The 17497-nt window shown below is 41.3% G+C and overlaps 1 protein-coding gene across 1 annotated transcript in view; it reads right to left on the bottom strand.

Annotated features, from left to right (window-relative positions):
* PEPD (peptidase D) overlaps positions 1-17497 on the bottom strand; it is a 227896-nt gene that overhangs the window by 98763 nt on the left and 111636 nt on the right. The window contains exons 7-10 of the mRNA XM_009881407.1: positions 16207-16268; positions 9351-9395; positions 2714-2789; positions 1239-1285 (exon numbers count right to left, since the gene is read on the bottom strand). Of these exons, the coding sequence (XP_009879709.1) occupies positions 1239-1285; positions 2714-2789; positions 9351-9395; positions 16207-16268 (230 nt within the window). The remainder of the gene's footprint in view (positions 1-1238; positions 1286-2713; positions 2790-9350; positions 9396-16206; positions 16269-17497) is intronic.

The raw sequence follows: 17497 nt of genomic DNA, 5'->3' as shown, positions 1-17497 counted from the left end.
CATGACATTTAAACCAAACTGCCAGGATCCTGACATTTAAAAGCACTTGAGCCCAAATTCTGCTCGATGGACATTTTTGATTACTATTGACTACCAGAGCCAGAACTTCACTATCAGCACGTACAGCACGGGCAGTGAGTAAAATGAACACAAACACAAGGTTCATTAGTAAAGTTAACAGGGGAACATATACCACATGTTTTTCCCTGTTACCTGGTGGTATATGTGACTGCAATTTGAAGCACAGTTAAATTATACGCATGAGCCCGCAGAGTCTGTAGAAGTTTAAACTGCCTAAATGTAACATTAGTTTTTCCATATTGCATATGTTCGTTATTTCGTTTTTGAGCTACCTTGAAATCCTGATGACAAATATTGAGGTCACTTTATTTTTCCTCACTGGGTGCCGAATTAGCCTGCTTACTAACGTTTGAAAAATTACTGTCTAGGAACGACAGTAACTGAGATACGACGTCTATTTTCTATTTCTTCATTATGCAAATACTTTGAAAATTGGAAACACTGTATGCGAGCTAAAAATAAATGGACTTGGTGATCAAAACTGTGCTTTGTAAGATAGGCTGCTGATGATCTAATGTAAATATTGATTTAAGAGAGGAGGCGATGTTTTCCTTGTATCTAGACACACCACTACTGTATCAGTTAGGAGCAGCCAATCCTTCCTATACGTGCCTGTACAGCATGTTTTCTTCAACACAGGAGATGGATGCTGTACACTTATTGACTTCTCAACACCTGCAGTGACACCCGTAACATTTGTGAGATGACCTCCTGGTACAGGCCAAGTACAGGTAATGCCGACTCGTAATTGAGGCAAAATGTAGTTGAAGACCGCCTTGTATGAGGTTCTCCAACACTCACACATACAGTCTTCTAAGCACAACAAGCATAAGAGCAATGTTTATCCATAAACACCATTTTATTGGATGGCTTCAAACGATAATAACAGCTATTTTGTAAAGCTTCTGTAAATTACTAAAACTCCAGGAAGAGAATTATGCTACACTAAACCATCACCAAAAAATAATCAACCATCATCAAATACACATGTGAAACTGATGAAGTGCCACCTCAAAATGATGCTTACGACAGTCTTCAAGCAGCAACGAGCTCTCATTCAACTGAATCAATGCTACTGCTTTGCCTCAGCTATTGCTTCCACCACTACTACAGACAGACTTTCTCCTTTTTATTACAATTATTGAAAGAACTCTTACCTCTCCATCTCGTATTCTTTCATGCCTGCTTTCACTGCCTTCATTACCTGTAAGATACACATTAACATGGGACATTCATAGCAGGAGGGAATCTCACATTTATAAATTTATGACTTACGACTGACTATCTCCAGAGGAACCTATATTACAAAAATATCATCTGTACTTCATTTAAATTTACATCAGTAGATGCATTTTAAAACTACATTAGAAATCAAACTCATTTTAATCTTTATAAATTCCTGCAGTCTCCAGCAATAAAGTAAGTTTAATTGCCAAACTCCTATATCCTAATCAAGTGCAGCTCATGAAAATACCAATGCCTAATTCTGAAAGCTCTGGTGAACTTGGCAGCAAGTCCTTTTGCTTTACTTTTATGAAACACCAGCAAAGCAAAACTGTGAACTGGAATACCCTACAAAGGGAGATTCTCTTTTATATTTTGCAATCTGAATCAACAAAAAACTACTGGAGTTAACACTGCTTTACAACCCCTAAGTCTGATTTCTGTTCTCAGATTTGCTGACAACGTGCACTAGTTTTATTCCTCTGCCTGCTTCTGTATTATAAAAGTTCTAGGCAGCAGCTCTACAGAAGAAATTGTCTTAGATGTGACAAGATTATTCAAGGATGATGAAGGACAAAGGGGAATTAATGCAAGCGCCTACCCCTCGACTTTGCAATTTTACAATATTCACTTTAAAATACTTCTGCGTTTCACAGTTCAGAAACGTGAGGAGCAGGAGCAAAGACAATAGCCGAGTCAGTAACCTCACCAGCTGCCTTTACCTAAGCTCCCTCTGGTCATCGCTCAGCACTCATGGCATCTCCATATGGAGTACGGGATTGACACCCAAGTTCATTGTGCCGTCAATACCAGCAGAGCAATATGACTCCGCTGGTACAGTGCAAGGTCCAAGCCCAGCAGCCTCGCTGAGAGCCTGGATTTGTCCTTGCCGCACTGCTATGTCCACAGAACAGCATCACGAAGCACTGTGCTGGGGGACGTGCCCACCTCTGAGGAGCAGCCTAGGGAATCCTTGCACTATCCTCCACTGTGTCTGGGAACACTCCTGCAGTTTGTAAGGATCTGGAGAGTTACTTGCTAGTTAAACTCTTCAGAGCTGCACATGCTGACAAGGGCCAGAAAAATAATCTTCTTGATCTTTTCTTTTTCCATCACTGTACAGGTATTTGTGCACAGGACAGACCGACTGCAAGCAGGTCACCTTCTGCTGAGGCTCCAGCTCTTACCCGAACCCACACTTGATTTCTCACACATCACAAATGCACCAGTGAGTTCAAGGACAATGCAAGGTATATTACTGGGCTGTAATAGGAGGGACATTATCCTCTTATTTCTATCCAGCCTTTCCATTATTTTATTACTAAGCAATTCAGGGTTGCTGGGAACATTTTCTGAGTACCACTGCTACACTAAGAGCAAAAATTATTAACAGTAAAGGATCCATTACCTCTTTATGAGCTTCACTGGAGATTTTATTGGTGTAGCGCAGAACCTCCAACTCCATGTCTGTCTTAATCACACGACTTAAAAGAAAAGTAGAACAGATACCAGGTTAGGTTGCAACTTCACAGCTTAAGAATATGAAATAAAAAAACCCCTGAAGTAATATGCATCACCTACGATAAAATTAGATCAAGTACACCTCAAGAGAGAAGAGCTATTACAGTATTCATGACAGCAAAGTGTTGTTGGCATTGATTCCCCATTAGCAAAACAACCTTACAAAGGGAAGTCACACGCATTTCAGACATCGGCCCGCGTTACTTTAATACTAATAAACAAGTGGTCCAACCAACATTTTTTCAGCTCATTCTATAATACATTAGGAACAAAAGCAATGTATTTCTGCATTTGTCATGGCTCAAACACTGCTTCAAATGGAAAACTTCTACAAGCACACTTGATTTACTTTTTAAGCACAATCTGAAACTAGTTTACATAATGAAATTCCCAGAGTTCCAGAATTTCTGTTCAGCACAATCCCAACTCCCACCTACTTGCAATACCTCAAAATGCAGGGGGAAGGGGGGTCTGAAGAAATGCTAGCTCTGTTCGGTATTAAAAAACCCAAAACACAAACTTCAGAAACCAAAGCAGCAGTAATTACAGCCACAATGTTCGTTCGCTTTCACATGCTTCTGGAGGAAAAAACCAACCCAACCCAACCCCCCCAAAACCCCATTCTCCACACCTTACGAGATACCGAATTTGTGTCTATTTGAGCCTTGATACTATTCTGAACTCCTCTCACAAATTTACCATTAAACTCTTCTCTACTTACACTGCTTTCTACCCCATATGTCAAATAAAAGCAGCTATTTAGTGTGACATGAACAGGGAAGCAGAGATAGTTCCACACCTTCTATTAAAAATCAGCTGCTCTTTCCGCTGCTACCCATACTGATTTCCTGATATTTCTCATGCCCATCTCAAAGGCAGCCATGAAGTACGTACTCACTGTTCTCAAAGAACAAAATTACATCTACTGAATTGCATGAAAATATTTAAATTGTATTTTCCAGCTCCACTCCGGAGTTTGCAGCAGTTACAAAGTACCATAACTGTTATATTTTGAAACTGCCACCAAGACACCCCTTTTTTATTATAACACGCTCCTACACACACGGCTGTAGAAAACTATTTACTGCATTTCTGCTCCTGTAGTTCGTTTTAATGAGTCCAGAAACAGGTTTCTCAGCCATCAGTGCCGCTGATGTGCGATAAGAGCATTTCCCACAGACAGCGATTGCATCGCTACGCGGCACAGTCACTCCCCGCCAAACACAACTTTTCTGGTGGGAGTAAAGGTCCCTTCGTAAACACACTGACATCCATCAAATGCTCTTACAAACAGGAACATAGTAGAGGGGAATGGATTGATATTCTTAGTCAATTGGAATATGACACGAACTAATGATTACACACATTGAGAATGAGAAGTATAAGGCTATAAAATGCACACCGAGGTGAAAAAAATACACTGGGATGGCATAATCTGCTCACCGTGGGCGAGGAAACAACCTTCTGCTTCTGCCTTTCAGCCAAGACATCACGAACAGTAGCTCAAATATATTCATGTTAGAATGAGGTAGCAAAGGCTTACAGATTTATTTTTTTTTAATCCCGTTCTTCGGAAGACTGCATGTGCTAGCAGGATAATTTAATACTTGTTTGATGTGCCTTTATATTACTTTCAATATACAGTAGGTATCTCTGATCTGCAAGTGCCTGAAAAACGGGCTGTTTCATAATTCAGTTGTCTAATCTCTTCATTGGGATCTGCTAGTAACACAAGTCAGTAACTGCTCAACGGCAAGTGCAAACAGCATTACAACCCATCTTACTTCACTAGGTCGTGAGGCTTCAGGGTCAAGGCATTCATTTTAGATCATAACTTCTCAGGTTTCTCGTTGCACATATAAATTCATACTCAGCCTCAGACAGACTTTTTATGCAACGCATCACCTTCATTTACACAAGGTCAAGCACTGAAACATCTTACAGAAAATGTTTAGTCATTCTGAGACCAACAAAAACCACCATCCAACCGTCAGCAAGGAAGAGAGGAGGGTGTACAGCTGCGCAGGGAACACAATCAGCTTCACCCTCCGCGAGGTACTGAAAAGAAAAAGCCCCTGGGCTCCTACACCGTCTGCAGTGGTATTGTCGATGGAGGTCCCACCAGCACATTTGGGTGGCAGAAGGGCCGGTATTTCACCACCTTCTCGCTGTTTTGATGGCATAAAAAGCAACGCTCTCCCAAGCCAGGCTGAACGCGTTACTGGCCGAGCACGGTGGTTCGCACTGTCGGGCAATCTCGCGGGTGATGAGTGCTCCGCAGTTCCCATGATGTTTCCCCCCTCTGCCAAGACAAGGGCAGGAAGAAAGCCCCACCTTTGTTCACAAATGTGAACTTCAACATTCTATGAAAAACAGCCAGTTACATACTGCACACAGTCATTAATATTTAATTGGAACAAATAATTTCCAGCCTCCGGCTAATGCAATTGCAGAAATGTACAGATTCAGGACGTAACAGTTCTCAGATTAAGGGGCAAGCCACTCCATGCAATCAAATTAAAATAGAAGCACCAGTCTCCTACTGTCGGGATTGACCTATAATTTTTAACTCTTTTTCTTTTTTTTTGTTTTCATTTTACCAGTGTAAAAACATTTCTTCTTCCTCAGTCTCCTTTTTTACATACGCTTTGTGCTTTTATTTGCACTTGCCATATGAGCAGGTGGTCTTTTCCTGCACATCAGTCATCCAACGGAAGAGAGAAGCTTTAATACAAATATATTAATAAGTATCACTTATTAATATATTTAAGTATTATTTAATATATTTAAGTATCACTGCCTTCAAGCTCAGGATCGGTGCATCCCTAAGAGGAAGAAATCAGGCAAGGGAAGCGGGAGACCCGCATGGCTGAGCAGGGAGCTCCTGAAAAAGCTCAGGTGGAAGAAGGGAGTTTGCAGTAGGTGGAAGAAGGGACTGACCGCTTGGGATGAGTATAAGAATGCTGCAGGGTATGCAGGGAGGAAACAAGGAAAGCCAAGGCAGCCTTGGAATTGAACCTGGCGAGGGATGTCAAGGCCAATAGAAAGGGTTTCTTTAAGTATATAAGAGGCAAAAGGAAAACTAGGGTTTGACGCCGTCCCACACGATATCCTGGTCTCTAAATGAACCATCATGGCTGCTTTCTGCGGCACGCATGGGAAACGTCTGGGTACGTCCACTCCTCCTTGTCCTTCTGGAAACGTTTCCAGACCACCTAGGAAGTATAGATGCTGCCCACGTAGACAGACTCCACAGTCCTGCTTGTCTTTGCCCTTTTTCACCTCTGCTGTTACCTTTCCACAGTTTATTTATAGAAATTTCTCCACTACAGTTGAATATTTATGCATTTCTGCAAGTTTTCACATAAAAACTTGCTAACTGAATTAGCATCAAAGCCAGTAAATGTAGCAATGCACAGATGCAAAGGAGCAGCATTACAATACAATTCTGAAAGAACTGCGTGAACCCCAAACACAGGACTTCATCTTGAAACAGCTCAAAAACATGTTTAAAAGGTTTACAACATAAATAAAAAATCCTCTGAGAACACAAGAAGAGTATGCCCAGTTTTAAGACATTAACATACAGACCACTTTCCTCGAAGAAACAGCTATAGCTTTCCAAAGTAATGCAAAATACAGAATACATGAAGTCATAATATCAAATCTCATTTTCACTGAGGTTACAAGAAAATACAGTATATACAAACACAAAACAAGCAGTACATTGCCAAATATTTGCCCTATAGCACCACCACGATTATGGTAAACAGACATTGGTACACTAAAGTAACAAATTTCCTTCCGATTACTAGGGAGGTAATCTGGACAAGTTTGGAGTTTGTCTTCTGTTACATGAAATCAATACTTAGCATATACATTCAGTATCAAATTGAAACGGGCGCTCTGAAATTGAACACCCTGAATTTTAAAATGAAAGTGTTTGAATGTGTTTGAAAACACACTCAATTAAAAAAAAAGTGAAAAAACCCATCTGCAAACTGCTGAAATCCAGTCTAGCGTCAATTTTTTGTTCGTTTTACCCTTAAGTTTCATAGCAAGTCAGAAAATCCTGAGATCTTGAAAAAGGATGAGTAAGCAAGGGAGGCAACAGATCCTTAATCACAAACACTTTGCCCCTTCTCAGTATTGAACCATTTTCTCTGCATTTTATTAGACAACTGTATAATACTAGAGTTGCCTTTTGTAGCTCACAGCTCTCCCCGGCTGGTTCAGAAAGCTCAGCCGTTCCACCTCTTGCTGGCAGCTTTGACAGGGTGGTATAGATCGGAGTCTTTCTGACAAGTATCATGTAAAACAGAATAGTTCAGAGCTTGCTGAATTTGAAGTGATGTGCATCCACGCAAGCATATGATTCAAATTCAGCAACTTCCTTCCCTAGAATATAAGCCCAAAAAAATTCATCTTCCTAAAAGAAAAAATATTCTTAATTCTAAAAACGTTGCTGCTTTCCAAAGAAAGTTTCTTGGGCAATAACTTGACTTTCCAAGGAAATTACTTCAGGAAGTTTTAATACATGTAGCCTGTCATTCATGTATTGATTTCAGCGGATGCTTAAATCCTAACATAAACAGTCTTAAACATACTTCTGACATAAAATGAATGCAAAGCTGAACTTTGCCTTCACTTCAAATTCCGTTTCTTTGAAAGCCCGGTGGAGGGAAGGTGCACACCAAGCATCTCCCGGTGAGACGGCAGGGAGACAGCAGGAGAATTCCGGGCGGGCGCCCCCAGCTCGCGCAGAGATTCTCTCTACACCCAAAGGACCAGCTCCAAGTGCTGCCTTTCTGGGGCCCCAGTGCTCCATCTCAGTACCACCTGAGGGCACAGCCCTCATGTCTGTCCATCCCTGATCTTCCCAAAGGAGATTTAACCCCCCATTAACCCAAATCACAGAGGAGAAAAGCTTATCAGGCGACACCTTGGTAAGGCGGATGGAACCAGAATGAAAGCTAACTCGGGAACACGCTTGCAGCCCTAATCCAAAGCCCTCTGCACCTAACATTGTCATCTCTGTCCCTGTAGTGCTGCTGTATGTGCAGATCAAAGCTTGGAAGTGAGACCAGGCACCTCTGCAGGTCCCTCTTCTTGCCCCTTGTCCTTCTCTGCTAACAGGAGTACGCAAAGGCAGGCAAACGAGTGAGGCACAAAAACAGCACTGTCAGGTTAAAGACGTAGCTCCTCCTCTGCACCTCGAGGGCTGCCCAACTCAAAGTCAGAAATCAATTCTACAAGGTAACTGCTTTGTTTTGGAAAAGGAAGGGTCCATAGTCCAGAAGGACAGAATAGGCAAGATTTAAAAATTGGTACCCCGAGCCGTCTTCTATGTTACCAAGCACTCGCATTCCCCCTTGCGCTCATCAGCAGGATTTGCAAGCCCTGAGTCCCACTCCTGTACATCTCCAGGTCCACCTGTGACCCAGGGACTTGGCAAAAATGTCTAAGCAAAGTTTCCCCACTTCTCGCTTTCCTTTTACAATTTTTTATGTCATGCCAAGCAATGAAAAATGGCTATAACAACAGAAACGTGACCTATTAAAATTCTACACGTTCTGAAATCACATGATGCTCAAAAAACATCTCCCCAGCTTCCAAGCTGGGAACTAGATGGAGACGAAGACAGTAGAAGATTGCTCTCAGCATATGTGCTAATAATAAACATGAAAAAGAATAATATGTAGTAGTATATAACAGGATCAACTACATCAGTGGTAGCCAGAGCGTACACTTTCCTGTTTGCATTTTAAGATTCTGAGCTTATCTGTCTTAACTAAGGATTTCCTTCCTCATTTCTAGATTAATACACTCAAAAAGCTTAGATAAAAACCTAATTCATTAACAAAAATCAACTATGTTGTTTCTTCAGTTAATTTCCCAAATGGAAAACTAGGAAGCCCCAGTCACGGAGCAATCCTGAGGCCAAAGTCACAACGCTGACCAAAGCGGGAAACTGGTAGAACGCAGTAGCTTTGCAAGCTGCTAATGCTCTTAGTCACACTCTCTAATTTTGTTTGTTCTAGATAGGCTACAGCAGAATTCCCCTAGAATCACAAAGTATAGTTGCATGAATAATAATTCAATAAAATTAATGCTGTTAAAATAAATCTTAGAGAAGCAATAACACCTTATTAAATATTACTTGTTCAGACAGTTTTCATCTACCTTTGATTTTCGTTGCTAGAATATGAATTATCCTCAGCTTTCCTATTCATACAAATTCACATTTATACAAATGTGACTTAACTCCAAACACATTCTATAAAAATGTATATCCAGACACAAGGCTTAAGAAATGTTACATAAATTCTCGACTTTCCAATGCTGTTACCTAGTCCTGCTTTTACTTTTGTATGTCACTTCCATCCCACAACATGAAATCAGCTTAAAATTAAAACTTATATAGTAAACTAGGAGGCTTCTGCTGAGGGAATCTCTCCGAAGCAAAGGTACAGAATATAAAGACATTCAACAGTACTCAAAGAGAAAGACTTTATGCTACTCACCATTCTGCAATTTCAGGATGAAGGATTTTGTTGTTCACATTAAATCTACAAAAAAAAAAAATCAAAACCAAAAATGTTAAAAAACAGCCAAACACACACCAGCAGTGACTGCATGTTTACTTTAAGAAAAAAAAAAAAAAGTGTTTTCTCTGAGGATGCAAAAACCTGCAAAGGCAAATACTGCGTTGGAATTCTGTGTAGATCAGTATAGATCCCAGGGAGAAGAATGCACACGCTCATCTTCACTGTGCAAGTATGTCGTTTTGAAACACATGAGACTAAATCAGATGCATAATTTTAACAATATGCAGAAATCAGAGTGCCAGGACGTTCAAGACATATGTTAAAAACTTCTTTTGACAAAGAGAAAATGTTATCAGTTCACTGCTATGAGTGTGGGTTGGACCAGATCAACCTCCAGAGATCCCTTCCAACCCAAATTGTTCTGACTTTAACTTTGCTTCTCAAATACCCTTCAATGAAATTAAAGACAGTGAATTGCTAATTTCATCCTTTGTTTTACACCTGCCGATTTTTGTGTGCACAGATTTTGTGTGCACGGAACACGGCATGTGATAAACAAGCTTGCTCAGAGGACTGTGAAAGGAAAACAAGCTCTCCTTGTCTTTTCCCATCTAGAGAAGAGGCAAAGCAAAAGCTTCCAGCTCACCTTGGCCTCAGACACTTCATATTTTTCTGTTTATTTTCTACATTAGCAATTCATGTATTCTTGGAACTATTTTGAGGCTCTCTAAACAATAACATTACAGTGGCCAATGGAGTAAGAAGCTGAGTAATTAAGTGGAACATAAATGGATTTTCAAGCATTGTTCAAGTGTTTTTTGCTTACAGTTTAAATGCCTATGGAGTGTTTTGCATCAAAGATATTTTCGTCTGACTCAGGACTGTTGACTCTTCAGTTAGGGCATGTAAGAGAATTAAAATGCTCCAAGGCTCCCCACAGATCTTCAGAAGGATGCTGTAAGGCAACAATTAATTTTCGCACATTTTTAAAGGAAAAAATTAAATCTATTCCAGGTTATTAACCATTCTTTATACCTCAGAAGGGATGAACTAAAGCACAAATCCAATTAAAAACATTATTTGGAAGTCACTTCTGATTGTACCAGGGTCTTCCTGCATCCTCAGATAGCAGGAAAAAACCCTGTGCTTCTCTTTTTTCAAGAACATAAGCTCATAAACTCATAAAATCCTAACAAGGTGAAGGTTAATAGCTTTGTGTTCCTACTCCAAGATAGAAAACAACAACTTATCACAACATTCAACAAGGACAAACTGCGTGGTACTTGGTATTATGGGTATTAATTAGAAACCACTGGCAAAGCAACAATACAAAAAGCCACAAGTCATAGAACGCCGCATAATTATAGAATAAAGTTGATACCTGGAAACAGGAAAGTCTTGTAAAATCAGAGAAAAAAGGCACTTTTTCAATTTAATCATCATCGTCCCAACAACTATTACCTATGCTGGCCAACGCAGACATAATTCTGGAATGAAAGAGCCAGTTAAACACAAATTTATAGAGAGGAAAAATATACAAACAATATAGCAAAATCAAACAATAAAAATTTAAAAAAAACCCAAAAGCCTGAGCTCCCTGTTTGGCTGGAAAGCATGCCAGCTGACACCACCAGAGAAAACCAAGACACAGAAGAATTAAGCTGCAGCTGTAACAACAGCTACGAGGACTTTCAATAACTGTCCTCAGTATGTCAGACAGAAAACAGATCAATGAAGGCGCGTGGAAGGAGCCACCGCAGCACTGCGGCACGCTCCCACACCAGCTCCATGCAAATAAGACAAGTTTGAACTATGGTTATCATGAAGTAACAAAAGCAAACAAAGGGCAAGGAAGGGCAGGTACAGAAGGCAGCTGACTTAAGACTCTGAAAATTCACATCTCTGCTGTCAAGAACCTGACACACGCACTTCAAGCACCAAGGAATGAGCCCAAAAGCAAATCAAATGAGCCAAACAGTGGAACTATGAGCCTCACAACAGAAGACTGCATCTCATCGGAGCATCCATCTATTAAAAAAAACCAAAAACAACAGGGGGGTGGGAATTGTACAGCAGCATAGGTTTATAAACAGTTCTTTTCGAAAAGAAATTTCAGCTGAGAGATGTCATCTCTGTTCCAGCCCCTGGTTTTCACCTATCCTGGCCCTAAAGGCTCTGCTTGAACTGTCTCTGTGCTGCCAGAAATGCAAGTTTTATTTACTGGCTGGGACCACCTACTGCGTGGCAGCTCCTTAAAACTCTAGTTGCTGTCAATTGGGGAAGCTAATTAAGCACACAGAAAGGCAGTAGGATTAAAACAAGGGGGTGCTGGGGGGCTGGAGAAGAGGCAGGAGGTCATCAGCGAATGGCAGTTTTCTCTCTCACCTGAAAGACAGGCTTTCTGACGTAACGTCAGGTGCAAAACAAGATCTTAGACCTCCAGGACACAGCATCAATTCAGATTTGGAAGAGAATCTGATCTATTGTACGTAGCTTTTTCAAGGAAGCCAGTGATTAAGGATTGAACTGTCTCAACTCTCCTTAGCTCGTGACGGCTGCGGGTCCTGTGCGAGTGGCCACACGGCCACCTGGTTACGACTGCTGGACTTCTAAAGCTGATGACTCAAATTATGCTTCACTTTAGTTACCAACACAGCAGCTGAACAAACCACATCCTAAAAGTTACTGGTTGAATAACAAGCTCAAGGGGAAGAGCTTGCCATCACTAACAGGAGAATACAGTGTTCAAAACAAATAATTCACCTTATTGGTGCACAAAATATGTCCTACCTAACATAACCCTACCTCGTCCATCCAGCAAAGGTTTTATCCTGCTAGACAATAAATAACTTACTCGTAAAAAAACATGGACTGCCCTAACGTTAAGAGGATCACGTAGAGCAATCCAATTCTATGTTTTCCTGCAATTTGCAAATTGACAATACTTAGATGATGAGATATGTGGTCTCGAGGAAGAAAACAAATTGAGCTTTTGCTACAGCTGCAATCTGTAACATGTTAATGCTCCCATTTAATCAACACCGAACTAAGAAATACTACACTGAAAGGCATGACCAAATTGATTTCATACTCACTTGTCCTTTAACATGCAAGACAATTCCATTAGTTTAAAAAAAAGTTGGGAATCTACACCTCCTATATAATAACACTGTATAACGAGACCCTTTTTTGTCAGTTAACAAATACACTTTGTGTGTATATGGTGATAAAAATCTAAAACATATTCATACACAATGGCAGAATTTTCTACTCTTCTTCAACAAGGAAAGTCTTTCCCCTAATGACTGACTGTGCTACACACGAGGGAAGAGGCCATTTCAATGTCATGCCCAAAAAGTGCAGTTCTGAGGCAAAGGAATTCACTGACAAACTTTAAAGATGAGGTACTATTGCTTAAACTGTCTGTCGCTTACATCAATCAATTCTGAGGATGAAATGAGCCCCCAACACAGCCAGCAAATATTTATTCAATAGTGTTTTAAAGTATGTGGCACATTGCTGTTTATCCATACAGGTTCAAAATCCATTTTCTGTATGGTGAATCACATCATCTCAAAGCATCTTTACAAGTGCTACGTAACCACTCCCTGATTAGGTATTAAAAATCCCTGCACATTTTCCAGTCTGAAAAACAGGTCCATGAATTAGAAAAAAACCCACCAGAACTATCCTTTATTTTGCAAACAGAAACACATCTTTCTAGAAAACAATGCAGTAGAACTCCTTCAGAAATCCGCCTCCTACGCTTCAGGCTCTGACGCGAGGGAGAGCACGTCACCTCTGTCGCCTGCGCAACAGCTGTAAACACGGCTGCCTTGAGGGGAGCTACCAGGAACAGCACCAGTGAAGGGTCCAGGTCTCCCCAGTCCCTGTCCCAGAGTGCTCCCTCCACCGAACCACTGCGGTACCCACCACTGAGTGGGGAGGCCTCCCAAGGGCAGCCATTCTCTGTTTTTACAGATCGCACCAACATACAAGCTTTTTTTAGCACAACATACTTCACTATATGAGAGAGCTACACATAAACTGATGGAAACTATATGATCCACCTTTATGGGCTCTATTGTCAGCATAAAATCAAGTTTGATCACTGCTAGCAGGACAAAAAAAAACTTAGGGGGGATCTTCAGGGTGAGCACAGAAATAACCCATGACCACAGCAGTCATTTTGTCTCAAATGACTATTCATTATAGTGGAAAAATTAATCAAATAGTTTAGGTAATTATGTTCCAGAAGAAGTTCAAAAGGTTCAAAAAAGTAAGGCAGGGAAGCAACATCTTTACGGCAAGAAAAAGGTAGCTTCTGGCAGGAGCAGATGAACAGCCTGCAAAGAGAGCAAGATTCAGCTTTGTCAGGAAATGATACATTATTTCTATTATTATCCATCACCAAAAAAAACCAAACCAAACCAACCCAAACCCACACCGGGGCACAGTCAGTCTACAAGAAAAAAGATAAATGGGAGCAGGAGGAACGCAAAAGGGCCCGAGAGCAAATACATCTTGGCAAGGTAGCCAGAAAATGGAATCCCACAAGAACCCCGGAATGAAATACAGCATCACAGGCAGGGCAGAGCCGGGCTGAGCGGAGGATGGAGAGCGCCGCCGGGGCACGGGCAGACGGGAGGGAGGGCGGTCTGAAGGAACACATTGCTTGGTACAAACTCCATGGTTTTAGTCCTCTCGGAAGAAATCAATACATCTGAAATACACACGTTTCTACAGAGAAACATTTGATACAGGAGAGGTGGAGAAGCAGGAAAGCTGAAATTGGTTTGGGTCTGTGTCAAAAATAAATATAAAATGGGCTGATTTATACACAGTTACAAAAATCCGAGGAGAGCAGTTTAAAAGGAAGCCCCCCCCTCCTCCGCAGCCTCAATTAGCAGCATTCACTCTCCGCACGCTTACCACCGGCTCGCAGAGCCAGCAGGCTCTCGCCACAGACCTGACAGCCCTGCAGAAGACAGGGGCAGGAGCTGGGGAGATCAAGGGACGGCTGGAGTGACAAGTGGTTTGAGGGCACGGCATCTGTCAGGAGCGGGGAGTGGATCTTCAGCAATCCAACAATAAAATCTATGCCTGCTCTTCCATACGGCGAGCACGGGAGGGGAAGACACCCACCCGATCTGTCAAAGGCAGCAAAATGAACAACCTGGTGCCTAGGGGTGGAGAGGGATGAGCTTATCCCGGGTCTCAAAAGAGAAGTATCTGCTGAACAGCTGGAAATCGCCCCTAAAGAATGGAGCAGCACTCCTCCCGGAGCACACTGACAGCACGTTTACCGCAAACCAAGAAGCCAGCAATAAAATACCATTAATCCCTCTAAGTGTTGCAGGAGACATGCTATTAAAATCTCAAATCAAGTGCTAAATGGAGTGGCTTCCTACCTTCATGTTGACTAGTAACAGAATGCGTTTCTAATTAAACTCTAGCGTTTAGTGAAATTCAGGGGAAAAAAGGGCTTTTTGGTACTTCAGACAGGCCTTTGTACATCATTCCCATAACAAATTATTGCTGGAGTTAATAACTGTTTATATTTCATGTGGAGGTGTCTCAGATAAAACTGGAGGTATCACTCCACGCAGACTTTGGAGTCCACCTGTACCCGGCGAGTGCAAGACATCTGAGTATCGACTTGCTCAAAGCAACGGAACACCATACTGCTGTAACAGCAGACAGGACACCAAATATTCTTTAAAAATGGCTTGCTTATATTCTGGAAGAGTTTATAGTTAACTGACTGGGCAGCAAAAGATTTCTAAATGTCTGCCACCGTGGTCCCCAATATCCCTGACAGAATCATTAAGGTACCATTTAGGTTGTAGAGCAGAGAACAAAGCAATTATGGAATCAGATTCCAGATTTCAGTTCACATGACACAGAGAAGAGATAACCCCGGCAGAAAGCATGCTCTCGGACTACACAAATGAGTGCCCACACTTGCAGCAAATTCTGTGCGTTGTGATCATCAGTGCATAATTAATATGCTGCCGACAGAGGTGGATGGAGAAAAATACAGTGGGGTGACTGGGAGTCAAGGGTCATAAAAAAGGCCTTCTACTCAACATCTCAGCATGAGTGTTTATTTTAACAGGCTTTTTAATGGGAGGCTTGCTTTCCTTTTTGCCATACACTTGAGCTAAAATCGAAAATGATCTCATTTTCGGATATCATAACAGAGTAGACAGTTGTATTTCATTCAAAATTGAGGCCATCATCCTCACACCCCAGAGCAGGCTGTGCTGTATTTTTACCTACTGCCTTTTCAAAATAGTGCACGCAGGAGGACATTTTCACCCCACTAGCAGCCAAATTTCACAAAAAGACAACAACATCAGGGTCACTAAAAGATCACATCTAGCAGAAAGGTGATCTTTTATTTTACACCCCTAATGCAACGTCTTTTCAGAAGATTGCGCGTACAATACCGTATAATACCTACCTTAATACTGTACAAGGAAGTCACTAAGAGAAAGAAGCTACTCAAAGATTCATGTTTCTGAAATCTGAAAACCAAATATTCCAATCCCAAAAGTGGAAATGGAGGTAAGGGGATGGGTCTGTTTGGTTTTAGATACTTAAAGCAAACACAGAGAAAGAAAAACATTGGATGACCATAGATGCAAAACAGATTGCCAAAAAACCCACCACTGTATTTCAAGTCATTAGAAACATGTAAAACATTTTATTTCCAAAGAAATACCAATACATTTGATCTGCCATTCAACATCCTGTCATTAGAAAAAAAGCATCATTTAATGTGAAATATAAAATGAACAATTAACATATAAAAAGTTTTGTCACTTACTGGCTGATTCCCTCAAATGAAGCTTCTTTGGAGACGTTTCCGCTATCGGTATTAACGCCGCGCTGGGAGGGAAAAGATTAAAAGGACTGTGATTCTAAGGCAAACACAAGTATTTAAAATTTAAATTACAGGGAGAACCTGATTGCAGTAAGTCTTTAGGAAAACTTACACTAAGTTTACTTGAATCACTATAAATTAAAAAAACCCAGACTGTTTGCTCAAATACAGACCGATATAAGAAATTATTTGTTTCATAAGAGACCAGCATAGAACTCAGGTTAGGATGTGCTGCTTAGGAAAATGGCAAGCTTTGATTTCTAATTCCCTTATGTCTTGAGAGGGAGCTAAGAGACCTATATAATAATAAAGGGCAAGGGAACAAACGGGCAAGGTTTCTTCTAAAGTAATTTAATTTAAAAATAAATTATTACGCACTGCCTTGGCAATGCTTACTATTTAAATTTGCATGCCGCTCCCCTGCAGCTTTCCATTCAAGCAAGTAGCATAAGCAAGAGTATTTTGGCTGCTACACAACAGATGAAAACTTCTGACATGTGCCTGGGAAACCCTGTGGAGCAGCGTTCCAGTTCTGTATCTGGAATGAGACCACAGCAGGAGAGGACCATCCTTCTCTCTGTAGTTCTTCATGGCAGTGGGAGGAATGTGAAAGCATCACAGCTCCATCCTCTCAGCCAGGAATTAGGTGAAAATTCCCGATTACCACAGGAGGCTTACAGAGCAACAACTAATCAACAACTTGATGTGCAGAAATGAACAGTAAGAAGCACAAGATGGTCAAATATTCCCTTTGCCACTCATTTTTCTTAAAGAACATGAAAAAAGCTATAGGATCATCTTTTATATGTGTGTGTATACAAATATAAGTGGAAGAAAGACTGAACTATTTAGGGCCTCTCTTCTTAGAATCATAGAATGGTTTGGGTTGGAAGGGACCTTAAAGACCATTTCGTTCCACCCCCCTGCCCTGGGCAGGGCCACCTCCCCCCAGCCCAGGTTGCTCCAAGCCCCGTCCAACCTGGCCTTGAACACCTCCAGGGATGGGGCAGCCACAGCTTCTCGGGGCAACCTGCCCCAGGGGCTCACCACCCTCCATGGTTCTTAACAGATAAAGAAATCGGATCTCATGCTATGTAACTGCTTAAGGAGGGATTTTTTGTAAGACTTCTATCTCGCAACTATCATGGGAAAACAAAAAATCCAGGAGCTGCCACTGCATTTGCTGTAAGGGAAAGCTCGGAGTCAGCAAACCATTTTTTACATAGACTGGAGA

The sequence above is a fragment of the Charadrius vociferus genome, unplaced genomic scaffold (genome assembly GCF_000708025.1).
Source record: "Charadrius vociferus isolate BGI_N301 unplaced genomic scaffold, ASM70802v2 scaffold553, whole genome shotgun sequence".
Classification (NCBI taxonomy): Eukaryota; Metazoa; Chordata; class Aves; order Charadriiformes; family Charadriidae; genus Charadrius; species Charadrius vociferus.
This window is presented reverse-complemented; position numbering and strand designations above follow the sequence as displayed.